Raw genomic sequence first — 14015 nt, forward strand, 5'->3', positions numbered from 1 at the left:
GTAACTCTCTTCTCCGTCCCCCAGTGCCTCCACCCTCACCCCTCATCTCAGCTGAGGACTATGCCACAGACTTCAGCCCACAGTCCCCACAGCCCCTCTACACAACTGTTCATTCCTCTCCCCCCTCCAGACCTGCTTCTCCACCATTGCAGAGGAAAGCCTTTCCACCCTACTGTCCAGATCACATCTCACAGCAGCATGCAGGCAGCATGCACAGGGTCACATCACTAGGGCCGGCGCGTGCCATGTCTGAATAGTTTAGCCGACATTGCGCACGCCAGCCAGCCCCATAATCTCATTTGTGTGGAACTTCACACTTGGAAGTGTCAAACTCACTCGGGCAGCCTAGGGGTGGAGCGGCAGCGAGGTGAGAGATCTCACACACCCGGGGGGTCGAGCCCCGTCCATAGTAAGTCCAGTCAGTGTAGCGCAGCAGGGCTGGCAGGCAGTGACTGAGTCACTCGGTAGATCCCTGACACTGCGCACACCACACGGCCTCAACCACCACCCACCTCCACACACACTTATAGCCCCAGAAGTGTCAGACAGTCGGGACTGAGCAGCAGCCGGGATTTTTGTCAGTCAGCGCAGTGGCCGGTATGTGTATTGGCGCTGGCTTCAAGCGTTTAAAAGAATAGCTGGGCTCCACCAGCCGGCCGGGAAGTTTACCGGTACAATACATTGCCAAACCGCCCCTGCCGTCGACCACTTTATTCTCCTACAAACTCTTTCATCTCTTGGCATCACGGACCTGTCCCTCTCCTGGATCACATCATACCTCACATACTGGACATTTAGTGTCACTCTCACACCACCTCCTCATCTTGTCCCCACTCTGTTAGTGTCCCTCAAGGCTCTGTCTTAGGCGCCCTGCTCTTCTCAATCTACACCTTCGGCCATGGAGTCCCATGGATTTCAGTATCACTTTTATGCTACACACATTTACCTCTCTTTTCCAGACATCACCACCTTACTATCAAAAATCGCACAATGCCTATCTTCTATATATTCTTTCTGCTCTCTTTCTAAAATTAACATGGATAAAACAGAATTTATCATGTTTCCCCATCTTATTCAACCCCCCCCCCCCCCAACAGATCTATCATGGTCAATGGATACACACACTCCTCGGTCAACCAAGTCCTCACAAGTCCTACAAACTGCACATCCAAGCCCATCACCAACCAGCACATCACCTGCCACCAACAACTCAAAAATAGCTCTTGAATTCACACATTCCTCAACCATGAGTCTGCAAACAAAATTTCTACATGCCCTCATCATCTCCCACCTAGAATACTGTAACACACGCCTCTGTGGCCTTCTATCTAGCACCCTCGCACCCTCCAATATATTCTCAACTTTGTTGCCCGGGTAATCCACCTCTCTCCCATTACTACTTTGCCATTCCCTTCTGACCCCCCATTGCCCAGCGAATACTTTAAAATACTAACAAGTAGACAATAGGCCGTCCACAACCTGTTACCCTCATACATCTCTGAGCTACTTTCCCGATACATCCACACACGTAATATCCGATCCTCACAAGACCCCCTTCTCTCCTCTCCTCTTATCACCTCTTCCCACAATCACCTCCAACATTTCTCCCGTGCAGCCCCCATACTCTGGAACTCTATACCCCAACATATCAGACCTTCAAAAGAAACCTGAAAACCACTTCTTCAGACAAGCCTACAACCAGTGACCCTGCTGCCTCTATACCGCCATGACCAACTTCACTCTCTCCTACTGTGTCCTTCTCCCATACCTTGTAGATCAGGGGTGCACAACCTTTTTTGGTTGAGGGCCACATTGTCAGCCTAAACCAATTCGATGGGCCGAAAATAAAACTTAAAGGGGTGTTACCAACTGAAATACTATATTTATGGCATATTGAACATGCAGTCCATATCATTAAAGAGGACCTTTCACCGATTATTACACTATGAACTAACTATACAGACATGTAGAGTGGCGCCCGGGGAGTCTGCCCTTGTTCTTCTGTAGCGCTGGCCAATCGCATTGCAGAGCTCACAGGCTGGGAGAAAATAACCTCCCAGGCTGTGAGCTCTGCGCTGCGATTGGCCAGCACTAGAGCAGAACAAGGGCAGACTCCGCCTACCATAACTTAGTGACTGGAATCTCCGCCTACTATAACTTAGTGAGCGAAGATACCGGAGGGCATAGCAGGAGAACGGAGAGGCGCCCGGGGATAATAGTAAGTGCAGCGAGATCCCTGGGCGCCGCTCCACATGTCTGTATACTTAGTTCACAGTGTAATAATCGGTGAAAGGTCCTCTTTAATGTCTAGTTACACTTCTAGTACTCCCATCCAAAGGGAGAATATGTGAAAGATACATGTGAGCAGCCACAAAACATGGACATACATGTCTGTTACCACATGGTTGGGGGCCGCACAGAATGGTATCAAGGGCTGCATGTGGCCCCCGGGCCCTAGGTTCTGCACCCCTGTTGTAGATGGTACGCCCTCATGGGCAGGGTCCTCCTCTCCTTCTGTACCAGTCTGTAACTTGTCTTGTTCATGGTTATTGAAATCGTTTTCTATTATGTGTGTACAGGGAGTGCAGAATTATTAGGCAAGTTGTATTTTTGAGGATTAATTTTATTATTGAACAACAACCATGTTCTCAATGAACCCAAAAAACTCATTAATATCAAAGCTGAATATTTTTGGAAGTAGTTTTTAGTTTGTTTTTAGTTTTAGCTATTTTAGGGGGATATCTGTGTGTGCAGGTGACTATTACTGTACATAGTTATTAGGCAACTTAACAAAAAACAAATATATACCCATTTCAATTATTTATTTTTACCAGTGAAACCAATATAACATCTCAACATTCACAAATATACATTTCTGACATTCAAAAACAAAACAAAAACAAATCAGTGACCAATATAGCCACCTTTCTTTGCAAGGACACTCAAAAGCCTGTCATCCATGGATTCTGTCAGTGTTTTGATCTGTTCACCATCAACATTGCGTGCAGCAGCAACCACAGCCTCCCAGACACTGTTCAGAGAGGTGTACTGTTTTCCCTCCTTGTAAATCTCACATTTGATGATGGACCACAGGTTCTCAATGGGGTTCAGATCAGGTGAACAAGGAGGCCATGTCATTAGATTTTCTTCTTTTATACCCTTTCTTGCCAGCCACGCTGTGGAGTACTTGGACGCGTGTGATGGAGCATTGTCCTGCATGAAAATCATGTTTTTTTTACCATGCAGACTTTTTCCTGTACCACTGCTTGAAGAAGGTGTCTTCCAGAAACTGGCAGTAGGACTGGGAGTTGAGCTTGACTCCATCCTCAACCCAAAAAGGCCCCACAAGCTCATCTTTGATGATACCAGCCCAAACCAGTACTCCACCTCCACCTTGCTGGCGTCTGAGTCGGACTGGAGCTCTCTGCCCTTTACCAATCCAGCCATCTGGCCCATCAAGACTCACTCTCATTTCATCAGTCCATAAAACCTTAGAAAAATCAGTCTTGAGATATTTCTTGGCCCAGTCTTGACGTTTCAGCTTGTGTGTCTTGTTCAGTGGTGGTCGTCTTTCAGCCTTTCTTACCTTGGCAATGTCTCTGAGTATTGCACACCTTGTGCTTTTGGGCACTCCAGTGATGTTGCAGCTCTGAAATATGGCCAAACTGGTGGCAAGTGGCATCTTGGCAGCTGCACGCTTGACTTTTCTCAGTTCATGGGCAGTTATTTTGCGCCTTGGTTTTTCCACACGCTTCTTGCGACCCTGTTGACTATTTTGAATGAAACGCTTGATTGTTCGATGATCACGCTTCAGAAGCTTTGCAATTTTAAGAGTGCTGCATCCCTCTGCAAGATATCTCACTATTTTTGACTTTTCTGAGCCTGTCAAGTCCTTCTTTTGACCCATTTTGCCAAAGGAAAGGAAGTTGCCTAATAATTATGCACACCTGATATAGGGTGTTGATTTCATTAGACCACACTCCTTCTCGTTACAGAGATGCACATCACCTAATATGCTTAATTGGTAGTAGGCTTTCGAGCCTATACAGCTTGGAGTAAGACAACATGCATAAAGAGGATGATGTGGTCAAAATACTCATTTGCCTAATAACTCTGCACATAGTGTATAGCCCTTATCATATCTGCAGCGCCATGGAATGAATGGCGCTATAATAATAATACTACAGCACCCTCATAGTAACGACCATACAGTATCTATCACAATGCCAGGACACACAATGACCACCAGAATGTGACCATGCACAGTATGGGGGACGTGGACACTATTTCACAGCTGTACATTTAGGACCATTAGACCTCGTCCGGTCCCTGTATAATGTACATCCAGCACTGATGACGTCTGTATCATTTCTTATTAGGTGACACTCTGGTGGAGCAAATCCTGCTGGATGAACATGGACACCAAATGTCCCCACAACTCAAAGGTAAGTGAGATTCATATAGACCTATAATAATAAAACTGCTCATAGTTTACATTACATTACACCTGTCACATAGAACATGGTGTTTGGACTGCAGCGGGTCGTTATAGAGCAGGAGGAGCTGAGCAGATTCATATATAGTTTTCTGTGACGTTCAGTATAACTTGTATAACCTCCTCCTCATAGAGGGTAGGCTGTCAGTCACTGATAGGACCTCCTCCTCATAGAGGGAAGGCTGTCAGTCCCTGATAGGACCTCCTCCTCATAGAGAGAAGGCTGCCAGTGCCTAATAGGACCTCCTCCTCATAGAGGGTAGGCTGTCAGTCACTGATAGGACCTCCTCCTCATAGAGGGAAGGCTGTCAGTCACTGATGGGACCTCCTCCTCATAGAGGGAAGGCTGTCAGTCCCTGATAGGACCTCCTCCTCATAGAAGGAAGGCTGTCAGTCACTGATATGACCTCCTCCTCATAGAGGGAAGGCTGTCAGTCCCTGATAGGACCTCCTCCTCATAGAAGGAAGGCTGTCAGTCCCTGATAGGACCTCCTCCTCATAGAGGGAAGGCTGTCAGTCCCTGATAGGACCTCCTCCTCATAGAGAGAAGGCTGCCAGTGCCTAATAGGACCTCCTCCTCATAGAGGGAAGGCTGTCAGTCCCTGATAGGACCTCCTCCTCATAGAGAGAAGGCTGCCAGTGCCTAATAGGACCTCCTCCTCATAGAGGGAAGGCTTTCAGTCACTGATAGGACCTCCTCCTCATAGAAGGAAGGCTGTCAGTCACTGATAGGACCTCCTCCTCATAGAACGGCCCTCCAGCTGTTGCAAAACTACAACTCCCAGCATGCCCGAACAGCCTACAGGTATAAGCCTACAGCAGGGCATTGTGGGAGTTGTAGTTTTACAACAGCTGGAGGGCCGCAGTTTGAGGATGCCTGTCATAGAGGGAAGACTGTCAGTCACTGATATGACCTCTTCCTCATAGAGGGAAGGCTGTCAGTCACTGATAGGACCTCCTCCTCATAGAGGGAAGGCTGTCAGTACCTGATAGGACCTCCTCCTCATAGAGGGAAGGCTGTCAGTCACTGATAGGACCTCCTCCTCATAGAAGGAAGGCTGTCAGTCACTGATAGGACCTCCTCCTCATAGAGGGAAGGCTGTCAGTCACTGACAGGACCTCCTCCTCATAGAGGGAAGTATGTCAGTCACTGATAGGACCTCCTCCTCATAGAGGGAAGGCTGTCAGTCACTGATAGGACCTCCTCCTCATAGAGGGAAGGCTGTCAGTCACTGATAGGACCTCCTCCTCATAGAGGGAAGGCTGTCAGTCCCTGATAGGACCTCCTCCTCATAGAGGGACGGCTGTCAGTCACTGATAGGACCTCCTCATAGAGGGAAGGCTGTCAGTCACTGATAGGACCTCTTCCTCATAGAGGGAAGGCTGTCAGTCACTGATAGGACTTCCTCCTCATAGAGGGAAGGATGTCAGTCACTGATAGGACCTCCTCCTCATAGAGGAAAGGCTGTCAGTCACTGATAGGACCTCCTCCTCATAGAGGGAAGGCTGTCAGTCCTTAATAGGACCTCCTCCTCATAGAGGGAAGGCTGTCAGTCCCTGATAGGACCTCCTCCTCATAGAGGGAAGGCTGTCAGTCACTTATAGAACCTCTGTTACCATCAGTGTGGGGGAAAACTCCACACTGAACACAGGAGGGAAGGGGAACAGTAACTGGGCCTGGAAACTAGGGAAGAAACAGGTCACCTAAACAAGGTAGGAATATTCATATGCAGGATACCTAGGCCCTAATTGTGGCAGGGGCAGCACTATGAAGTGCCTTTTGCGCTGTGGCATTAGAAGAATTTTGATATCTCTAACCTTTTAGTCCAACCAGACTGTTACTCTGTAATTTTTCTTGCGCCGTTCTATGGAAACAGTAGGCTTAAAGAGCACACCAAATGCTTGAAATAACTTCTTTATTAACTTCAACTTTTCTTCATATATAACACTGCCGCCTCCACAGCAGATAGTCCATGTACATAACACATGTTGCATAAAGATTCATAAAATGGCAGTATGCATAAGATGGTGGTTCAACTATTCAATCTTGTCATTCAACATAAAATGGTGGATATATTTCTCTCTTCAGCATCTGTACTCTCACTTTAAGTTATTTAATCACTTTATGATCTCTCTGAGAGTTATATCTGAGGTTTAACCAATAGTTCTACTTGCTCTACTTGGTTTGCAGTTTGCTCTATACAATTGCTTTAAGCAGTTTGAATGCTTTTATGCAATTTGGTCGCAATTTGGTGGAACTATTTTGGCCTCTTTGCTTCCATAAAACTGAGCTCTGACTGGAACTGTGTGTCTGTTCAGCTCTCTGGTGAATAATAATTCCAGCTAGGGGATTTCCCACACAGGCTCAGTGTGAGGCTGGCTGTGATTGGTTAAACCTCAGGTATACCTCTCAGAGGGATCATAACGTGCTTAAATTACTTAAAGTGAGAGTACAGATACTCGAGAGAGAAATATATCCACCATTTTATGTTGAATGACAAGATTGAACAGTTGAACCATCTTATGCATACTGCCATTTTGTGATACTTTATTCAATACGTGTTTGTACATGGATTATCTGCTGTGGAGGCGGCGTGTTATGAAGAAAAGTAAAAGTTAATAAAGAAGTTATTTCAAGCATTTGGTGTGCTCTTGAAACCTACTGTTTTTATAGAACAGCGCTAGAAAAATTACAGAGTAACAGACAGTCTGGTTGGACTAAAAAGTTAGAGAGATCAAAATTTTTCTAATGCCACAGCGCAAAAGGCACTTCATAGTGCTGCGCCTGCCACACTAATTTCCCTATAAGGCCCTGGAATAAGGTTAGGACCAGAGACAACCCATTTCTCCCCAGATGGACGAATGAAAGTCTTTGTCTCAGTCCCAGATACAACAGGGAATAATACAAAACACAAACAAACGCAACACTTAACTTCTGTATAGATGGACGAACAGGAACACCAGAGACGACCTCACACCAGCTCAGCCAAACCCAAATGAAGCTATCTACCGCATAGTCAGAAGGGTGGGGTCAGACTATAAAGGGTAGAAGTGATGACCACTGAGCAACAGCTGAGAAAAGGGAAGTGGTCATTAACCCTATCAACACTGAATCAAAAGAAATCAAGGAGGCTGTTAGATTCCTCCACGCTCAGCCAGTCTCCCTGATCTCCTGATACCAGTCACCTGAGGGACCGTGACAACCTCCTCCTTATGGACAGAAAACTGTTAATCACTGATAGAACCAGCTCCTTGACTTCACAGCCCAGAATGAGCATGATTTTAAAGCGACCCTGTCAGCATGATTAACCCTCCAAAAGTCTGCACTTATGCTATATCTCTGCTGCTGCTTGCTAACCAGTGCAGGTGCTGATGACATAATTGAACGCGGAAGTAGAGGTGTCCCTGGCTACAGAGACAGAGGAGGATCGCTTCTGGGTTAAATGAGGTCATCGGCTCCTGTGCGGTATGTATATGAATAAGCAGCAGCAAAGCTGTAGTACAGGCGCGGACATTTGGAGGTAGTACTCAGGGGCAGAAGACAGGGAAATATAAGGTGTCTTGCTCTATTAATGAAATGTCAGGGTGCAGTGTTCAGCGCACCAGGGGTGCTTATAACGCTACAGCATACCCCTCGGTGTTCCAACTAAGTAATTAGCATATTTATAAAAGTAATTATTTCTATGCATTATTAATACCTAAAAAATATAATTTGTATCAGAATGATCAACCCTACCAGGCACTATGTCTGGTTTAGTAGGGTTGCTCATGCTGACAGTGCTGCTTTTAATAAATAAATACAACCTACTTAATCATCCAAAGGATGAGCTAGATGTGTGCCAAAATGTTATAACTAAACCAATTAAACCAAAGGACACACATATAAAGTAATGACAAATTTTATTAAGTAATAAATATTACAACAAAACATAAAACATTATAAAACATTATAATGTAAGCAGCAGCAGTGCAGGCTAGCGCTGCGACAAGCAGCTCGTCCCCCGGACACAGGATGTACTTGATCCAAATAAGAGGGGAAAATTCAAAAGATGACACCTGCCGCAAATGCAGGCAATATTGAAAAACAACCCCCCCCCCCCCATGAATGTGAAAAATCCCCCCCCCCCCCCACTAAACATATGATAACTGCACAATAATAAGCCTACGTGAGGGCCAAATATAAGGCACCTCAAAAGAAGCCCATAGACAGTATGGAAGGACAACAATAGTAGCAATACGCACAGGCTATGAGCTGAGCGCTGTGATTGGTCAGCGCTACAGCATAGGAGAAAGAGACGCTTGGAGGTTCCCCTGGGTGGAGCCTAACTGTGAACATACCGGAGGCTATAACCGGAGAATGGAGCGGCGCCCGGGGATAACAGTAAGTGCAGGGGGATCCCTGGGCGCCGCTCTACACGTCTGTATAGTCAGTTTAGAGGTTTTATTCTGGTGCAAGGTCCTCTTTAAGTAATTCATATAATAATTGTATTGTCACTTGCACCGCTCACTTGCACATCATTGCACTACTTTAGTTTTTTTGTCACCTTGCACTTTTTAGTACAAGTTGGTAAGGCTGATTGGTCAGCCTGCATTTGTGGGAGGGGCGGACGCTCTTCATATAGGAGCCACACCCTCACTCACAGGCGTGGGTTCTCAGGTGCACTAACCTCAGACTCCCCACAACCACGTTGAATCAGGTTTTGGACAAGGTCCAGCATTTCCTCACGGTAGAAGATTCATATAGTAGGTCGGTCTTCTCGTCTCAAGCGTTAAAACAATTCTCAGGGGCGCACAGTAGAACACGGCGCGGACCACGGCTAGCAGATAGCTGTTGTCTGGGGAACTATTCAAGGATTCTCTTCCTATCTACATGGTTCTTTTTGGCCCTTATTCCTGCATAGTCTAGGCAGTTAGGTTGCGGTCCCACGATCTCCTGAGGCTGGGGCATTGCCAGTACTCCCTAGAACCAAAACTTTACAAGTTTCAGTTGGTTTTATGATCCATTTCACAACGTATTCCCGGTCCTCCATTCCGCTTTGGAGCAGTATCCGCAATATTGAGCATCACATCATGTCTCTGGCCTTGTCATCCAAAAGATGGGTTGTAGGTCTTCTTCTGGCCTTGCTTCATACACCCCGAATTTTTCACTCTAGATCCCTGACGCCTTGCAGTTGGCTTGGGGATTAGTTTGCGCATGCCATTAGAGTTCCTTTTCTACCCTACTTGGCTTGGTTTTTGCCCACTTATAGGCCTACCCACGATCATGGCTTAGGGCACACAACAAGCCATTTAGTCAGGTCAGCTAAGACACACCTAGCTGGGTTAGGTTGTTCCCGTGGTTTCTCTCCCTATGGTTCTTCGGATATCTCTTGGCCGTAGCCATGACCACAATTATTATATGAATTACTTAAAGGGGACCTGTCATGTGGATATTTGATTATAATCTAACTAATTATATACAATCATTAACTACTAAAAAGTGCCTTAGATGTATTCACTTACTGGTGTGACAGATGGTTACCTCATAATATACACACAAACATGCCACATGCTAATGAGCCGATTTGAGTCCAGTGTGATGTCATTGAGTCCAGCGTATATTTAATTCAGCGCTATAGCCACTCCCCTGCCCACCTGCTGCTGATTCCTATGGAAACAAACTGTCATTCAGCAGCAGGTGGGCGGGAGAGTCAGGAGCTCATAAATATTCATGACTCATCATTATCAGCAGGAGCTTTTCAATACAAGATGTTGGCAGATTGACCGGGTCAATTAAAGAACGTGAGCCAGCATTGTGCTAAGAGAATCAGTCACTTATTTATGTTGATAAGTATAAGAGAGAGATAAAGGACGGCTCACCTCTGGCTCAGGATGGCAAGGTGCACCAAACGGATTTCGTACCCTCGTCACCAAAAAACAATTGTAAGGATGGGCACTCTAATAACTGGTTCACAAAGTTAGCAAAGCGACACTAATTTATTAATAACAGTTCATACAAATGGTCACCATACCCAAATAATATTGTATATCCTAAACAGGGCTTTACCCTAAAAATATCAGATAAAATATCAAATATATCAGTCCATTGATATAACTAATAGATGAGAAGTAAAAGGGATGAGGGCCTGATGATCCGGCAAAAAAATAACCAGACTGCATAGGAATTAGCGGACTGTATGTCCTCTGTTAGTTATAGCAGTGACTAATACCGAGTGACTCTCCAAAAAAGTACATCATTTGTAAATAATTATAAACCAGCGTGTATAAGAAATCAAGTGTTAGCAAGACAATAAGTCGATAATAATTGTGATAAAAAACAATTACATGTAGTGAAAATACCTGTAAAATAAATATATAGCAGTGCTGAAATCATTACAGTGTTATATATCTGTGTAAAAGCATAAAGTGTCTCTGGAGACTCGGCGATAGTAGTAGACAGTCTCACTGGTTTTCTATAATATCACAGAACTCCTAGGAATCGGCTTTGTGTTAGGCTACTTTCACACTAGCGTTCGATCGGATCCGATCATAATAATGCAGACGGAGGCTCCGTTCAGAACGGATCCGTCTGCATTATATTAGCATATAAAAGCTAAGTGTGAAAATAGCCTCGGACGGATCCGTCCAGACTTTCAATGTAAAGTCAATGGGGGACGGATCCGCTTGAAGATTGAGCCATATTGTGGCATCTTCAAACGGATCCGTCCCCATTGACTTACATTGTAAGTCTGGACGGATCCGCACGGCCAGGCGGACACCCGAACGCTGCAAGCAGCGTTCAGCTGTCCGCCTGTCCGTGCGGAGGCGAGCGGAGCGGAGGCTGAACGCCGCCAGACTGATGCAGTCTGAGCGGATCCGCTCCATTCAGACTGCATCAGGGCTGGATGGAGGCGTTCGGGTCCGCTCGTGAGCCCCTTCAAACGGAGCTCACGAGCGGACCGACGAACGCTAGTGTGAAAGGAGCCTTACAATGTTCAATCGACACAATTCCTAGGGGTGCACTATGTTTCACGAAGTTGCAATCCAGCAAATAGCTAGTTGAGTGAACTTTGAATTCTAAAGCGGCAGTGCAGTATAGATAAGTTGTTTGTGCAACGGTACATATAAATACTGCAGTATTTGGTTCGTTACTCACGTACAGTCCTGCAAATCCCACTGTGGCGTCCCACGTGGTGTAGATTCAGGGTAGGCTTTACCTCTGGTCAGCAAGTTGAAAAGCTGCCTTACTGCTGGATAGAAGTGCTGTACAAATAGGTCTTGCAATTTAGCAAATCCGGCTGTGAATGAGAGCGCTTGCTCTATCACGCTGCAAGTTCACATTAGGCTTCCCTAATTGGAATAGGTGTTCCACCTGTCTTGATCAGCATAGGTGGTTCCGTCTCACCCGTCGCTTGCTGCACTGTGTTCAAAAAGGCCGCGGTTTAATTCTCCTTGGGAAGCGCTTTCTTAGTCCAACAGATATATCAAACTATTATAGTTGAAAAAGCCAGTTTTTTGTCCGGTCCAATTCCTCCACGCCAGACGCGTTTCGAAGGTTATCCTCCTTCTTCCTTAGTGGCTCTGTTGGAACTGACTAACTTGCCGGCTATTTATTCATTTTCACATCCAAAGGGACTCTATGTTAAGCCCGAGATGGATCTAAAAGATCTGGATTTCACAGATACCATTTTCCATGTATTGCGGTATTCATGCGATTCCTCTGCGGTTTTCTATGCATACATGCGTTTTTTGTATTATGTAATCGTGGGTCCATCAGAAACATTAGTCATGTCTAATTTTTGTTGTAACTGGCTGCATTTTACTCTTATACAGATAATTAGATCAAATATAATGTCTCGCTTTAATGTTACCTTTCTCCAGAGCATATGTCTGCATATAGAATAGAATATATAAAATCTACTATTGTCTATGGATTGGAGTCCCTTGGCATTAATTCTAAATGTTTAACGTTCCTCATCTGATTTATCTATAAGCAGAGATATATATATAATTCAGTTAGGTAGTAATATTGAGTTCATTTATGTGTTAAAATTTATTTATTTATTAATACATTAAAAATATATATTAAGAATAGAATAAATGTTGGGGGATATCTGTAATAGGTATAAAAATATCTAAACATAAAAATATAAAAATGTAAAAAAATGTTTTTTGTTTTTTTTAAATAAAATATTCCAGGGTATTATAATAGCCATATATAAATAGATATACGTAATATAATTCGAGAGTGACTTATTTATGTTGCCCTTAGTTAGGAAACCATAAAACTGGTGACAGGTTCCCTTTAAGTACCCGAGTAAGGCTATTATTGTCGTATGGATTTCATTATATATCTACAGTTATTGCGCCTCATTAGACGTATGATGGAGGGTCTTGTATCCATGATGCACATAGTATTTGTATAGCGCTCTCTCTAGCGCCTTAGGGCTGGTTATATCTATATCACTATAGTTGGATGTCCATGTGGCTTTGTTATACATTGTGTGTGCTCATATAGGAGGACACTAATAAGGATTTATTACACATTTTAGCACTTTTTAATGTGCCTATCCAGCGCTCTTATATTCTTTGTATAGTTATAACCGCCTCTGGTGGTCTTTCTATATATGTCTGTTATCCTATATTATATTGTCTTGCGGAGTTGTCATTGACTACAGATTGGGTATTATGTCGCTCAAGCGGTATTATGTTTTAACCTGCCCCATTTTCGACTGACTAATGGTGTAGCATAATATTCGATATGGAGGGCAGGACCGCTCTTGGCCAATATTGTGGGGTGACGAGCGAGTTGTTACCGGTTACCATGGTGAGACAGGAGCCCTCATACAGGGAAGTGATGTGCGATCATGTGATCACGATCCGATTTGTGTTCCCGTTGCCCTTGTCTCGCGTGATGTTTCTTGCATCTGACTTGAAACGGTCACTTGATAGCTGACGTCAGTTGCTGCTTCCTCACGTGATGACGCGACCGGTGAGGACTCGCGATATCTACTTCTCGTCCCCTAACCTGGCTTTGGCAGGTCATGTGATCACTGACGCCATCATTGCGCTGTCTCGCGAGACGACGCGGTCACCACTGACCTGCTTAGGTCCTGCCTAGTTCCGCCTGCTGCATAGCCATTGGCCTGGGGTCAGGAGAATTGCATTTGATTTGTAATCACCCAGGGTATATGTAGGGAGTCAGTGGGTACAGCTACATACGCCCCTTGAGAAAGCGGAGCGAAACGTGCGTCGGGGTGCGCTCTCCACCGCTCCTGGGTTTGATCCACATTGTGCTTCCACTCAACTCTAGGTGATATGCTTCAATTTGTTTGCTGTTTTTGTGCGTATTGCTACTATTGTTGTCCCTCCATACTGTCTATGGGCTTCTATTGAGGTGCCTTATATTTGGCCCTCACGTAGGCTTATTATTGTGCAGTTATCATATGTTTAGTGGGGGGGGGGGGATTTACATTCATTGGGGGTGTTTTCAATATTGCCTGCATTTGCGGCAGGTGTCATCTTTTGAATTTTCCCCTCT

General features: G+C 45.0%; 1 protein-coding gene across 7 annotated transcripts in view; it reads left to right on the forward strand.

Moving 5' to 3' along the window:
* The window catches only part of LOC122932527 (NACHT, LRR and PYD domains-containing protein 12-like), a 343399-nt gene that overhangs the window by 70191 nt on the left and 259193 nt on the right, over nt 1–14015 (forward strand). For all 7 annotated transcript variants that reach the window (XR_006388313.1, XM_044286994.1, XM_044286999.1 and 4 more), the window contains one exon: nt 4380–4445. Coding sequence is in view for 6 of the 7 variants with exons in the window: in XM_044286994.1 (XP_044142929.1) it covers nt 4380–4445 (66 nt within the window). In the remaining variant the exon portion in view is untranslated. The remainder of the gene's footprint in view (nt 1–4379; nt 4446–14015) is intronic.

Source organism: Bufo gargarizans, chromosome 3 (genome assembly GCF_014858855.1).
Source record: "Bufo gargarizans isolate SCDJY-AF-19 chromosome 3, ASM1485885v1, whole genome shotgun sequence".
NCBI lineage: Eukaryota > Metazoa > Chordata > Amphibia > Anura > Bufonidae > Bufo > Bufo gargarizans.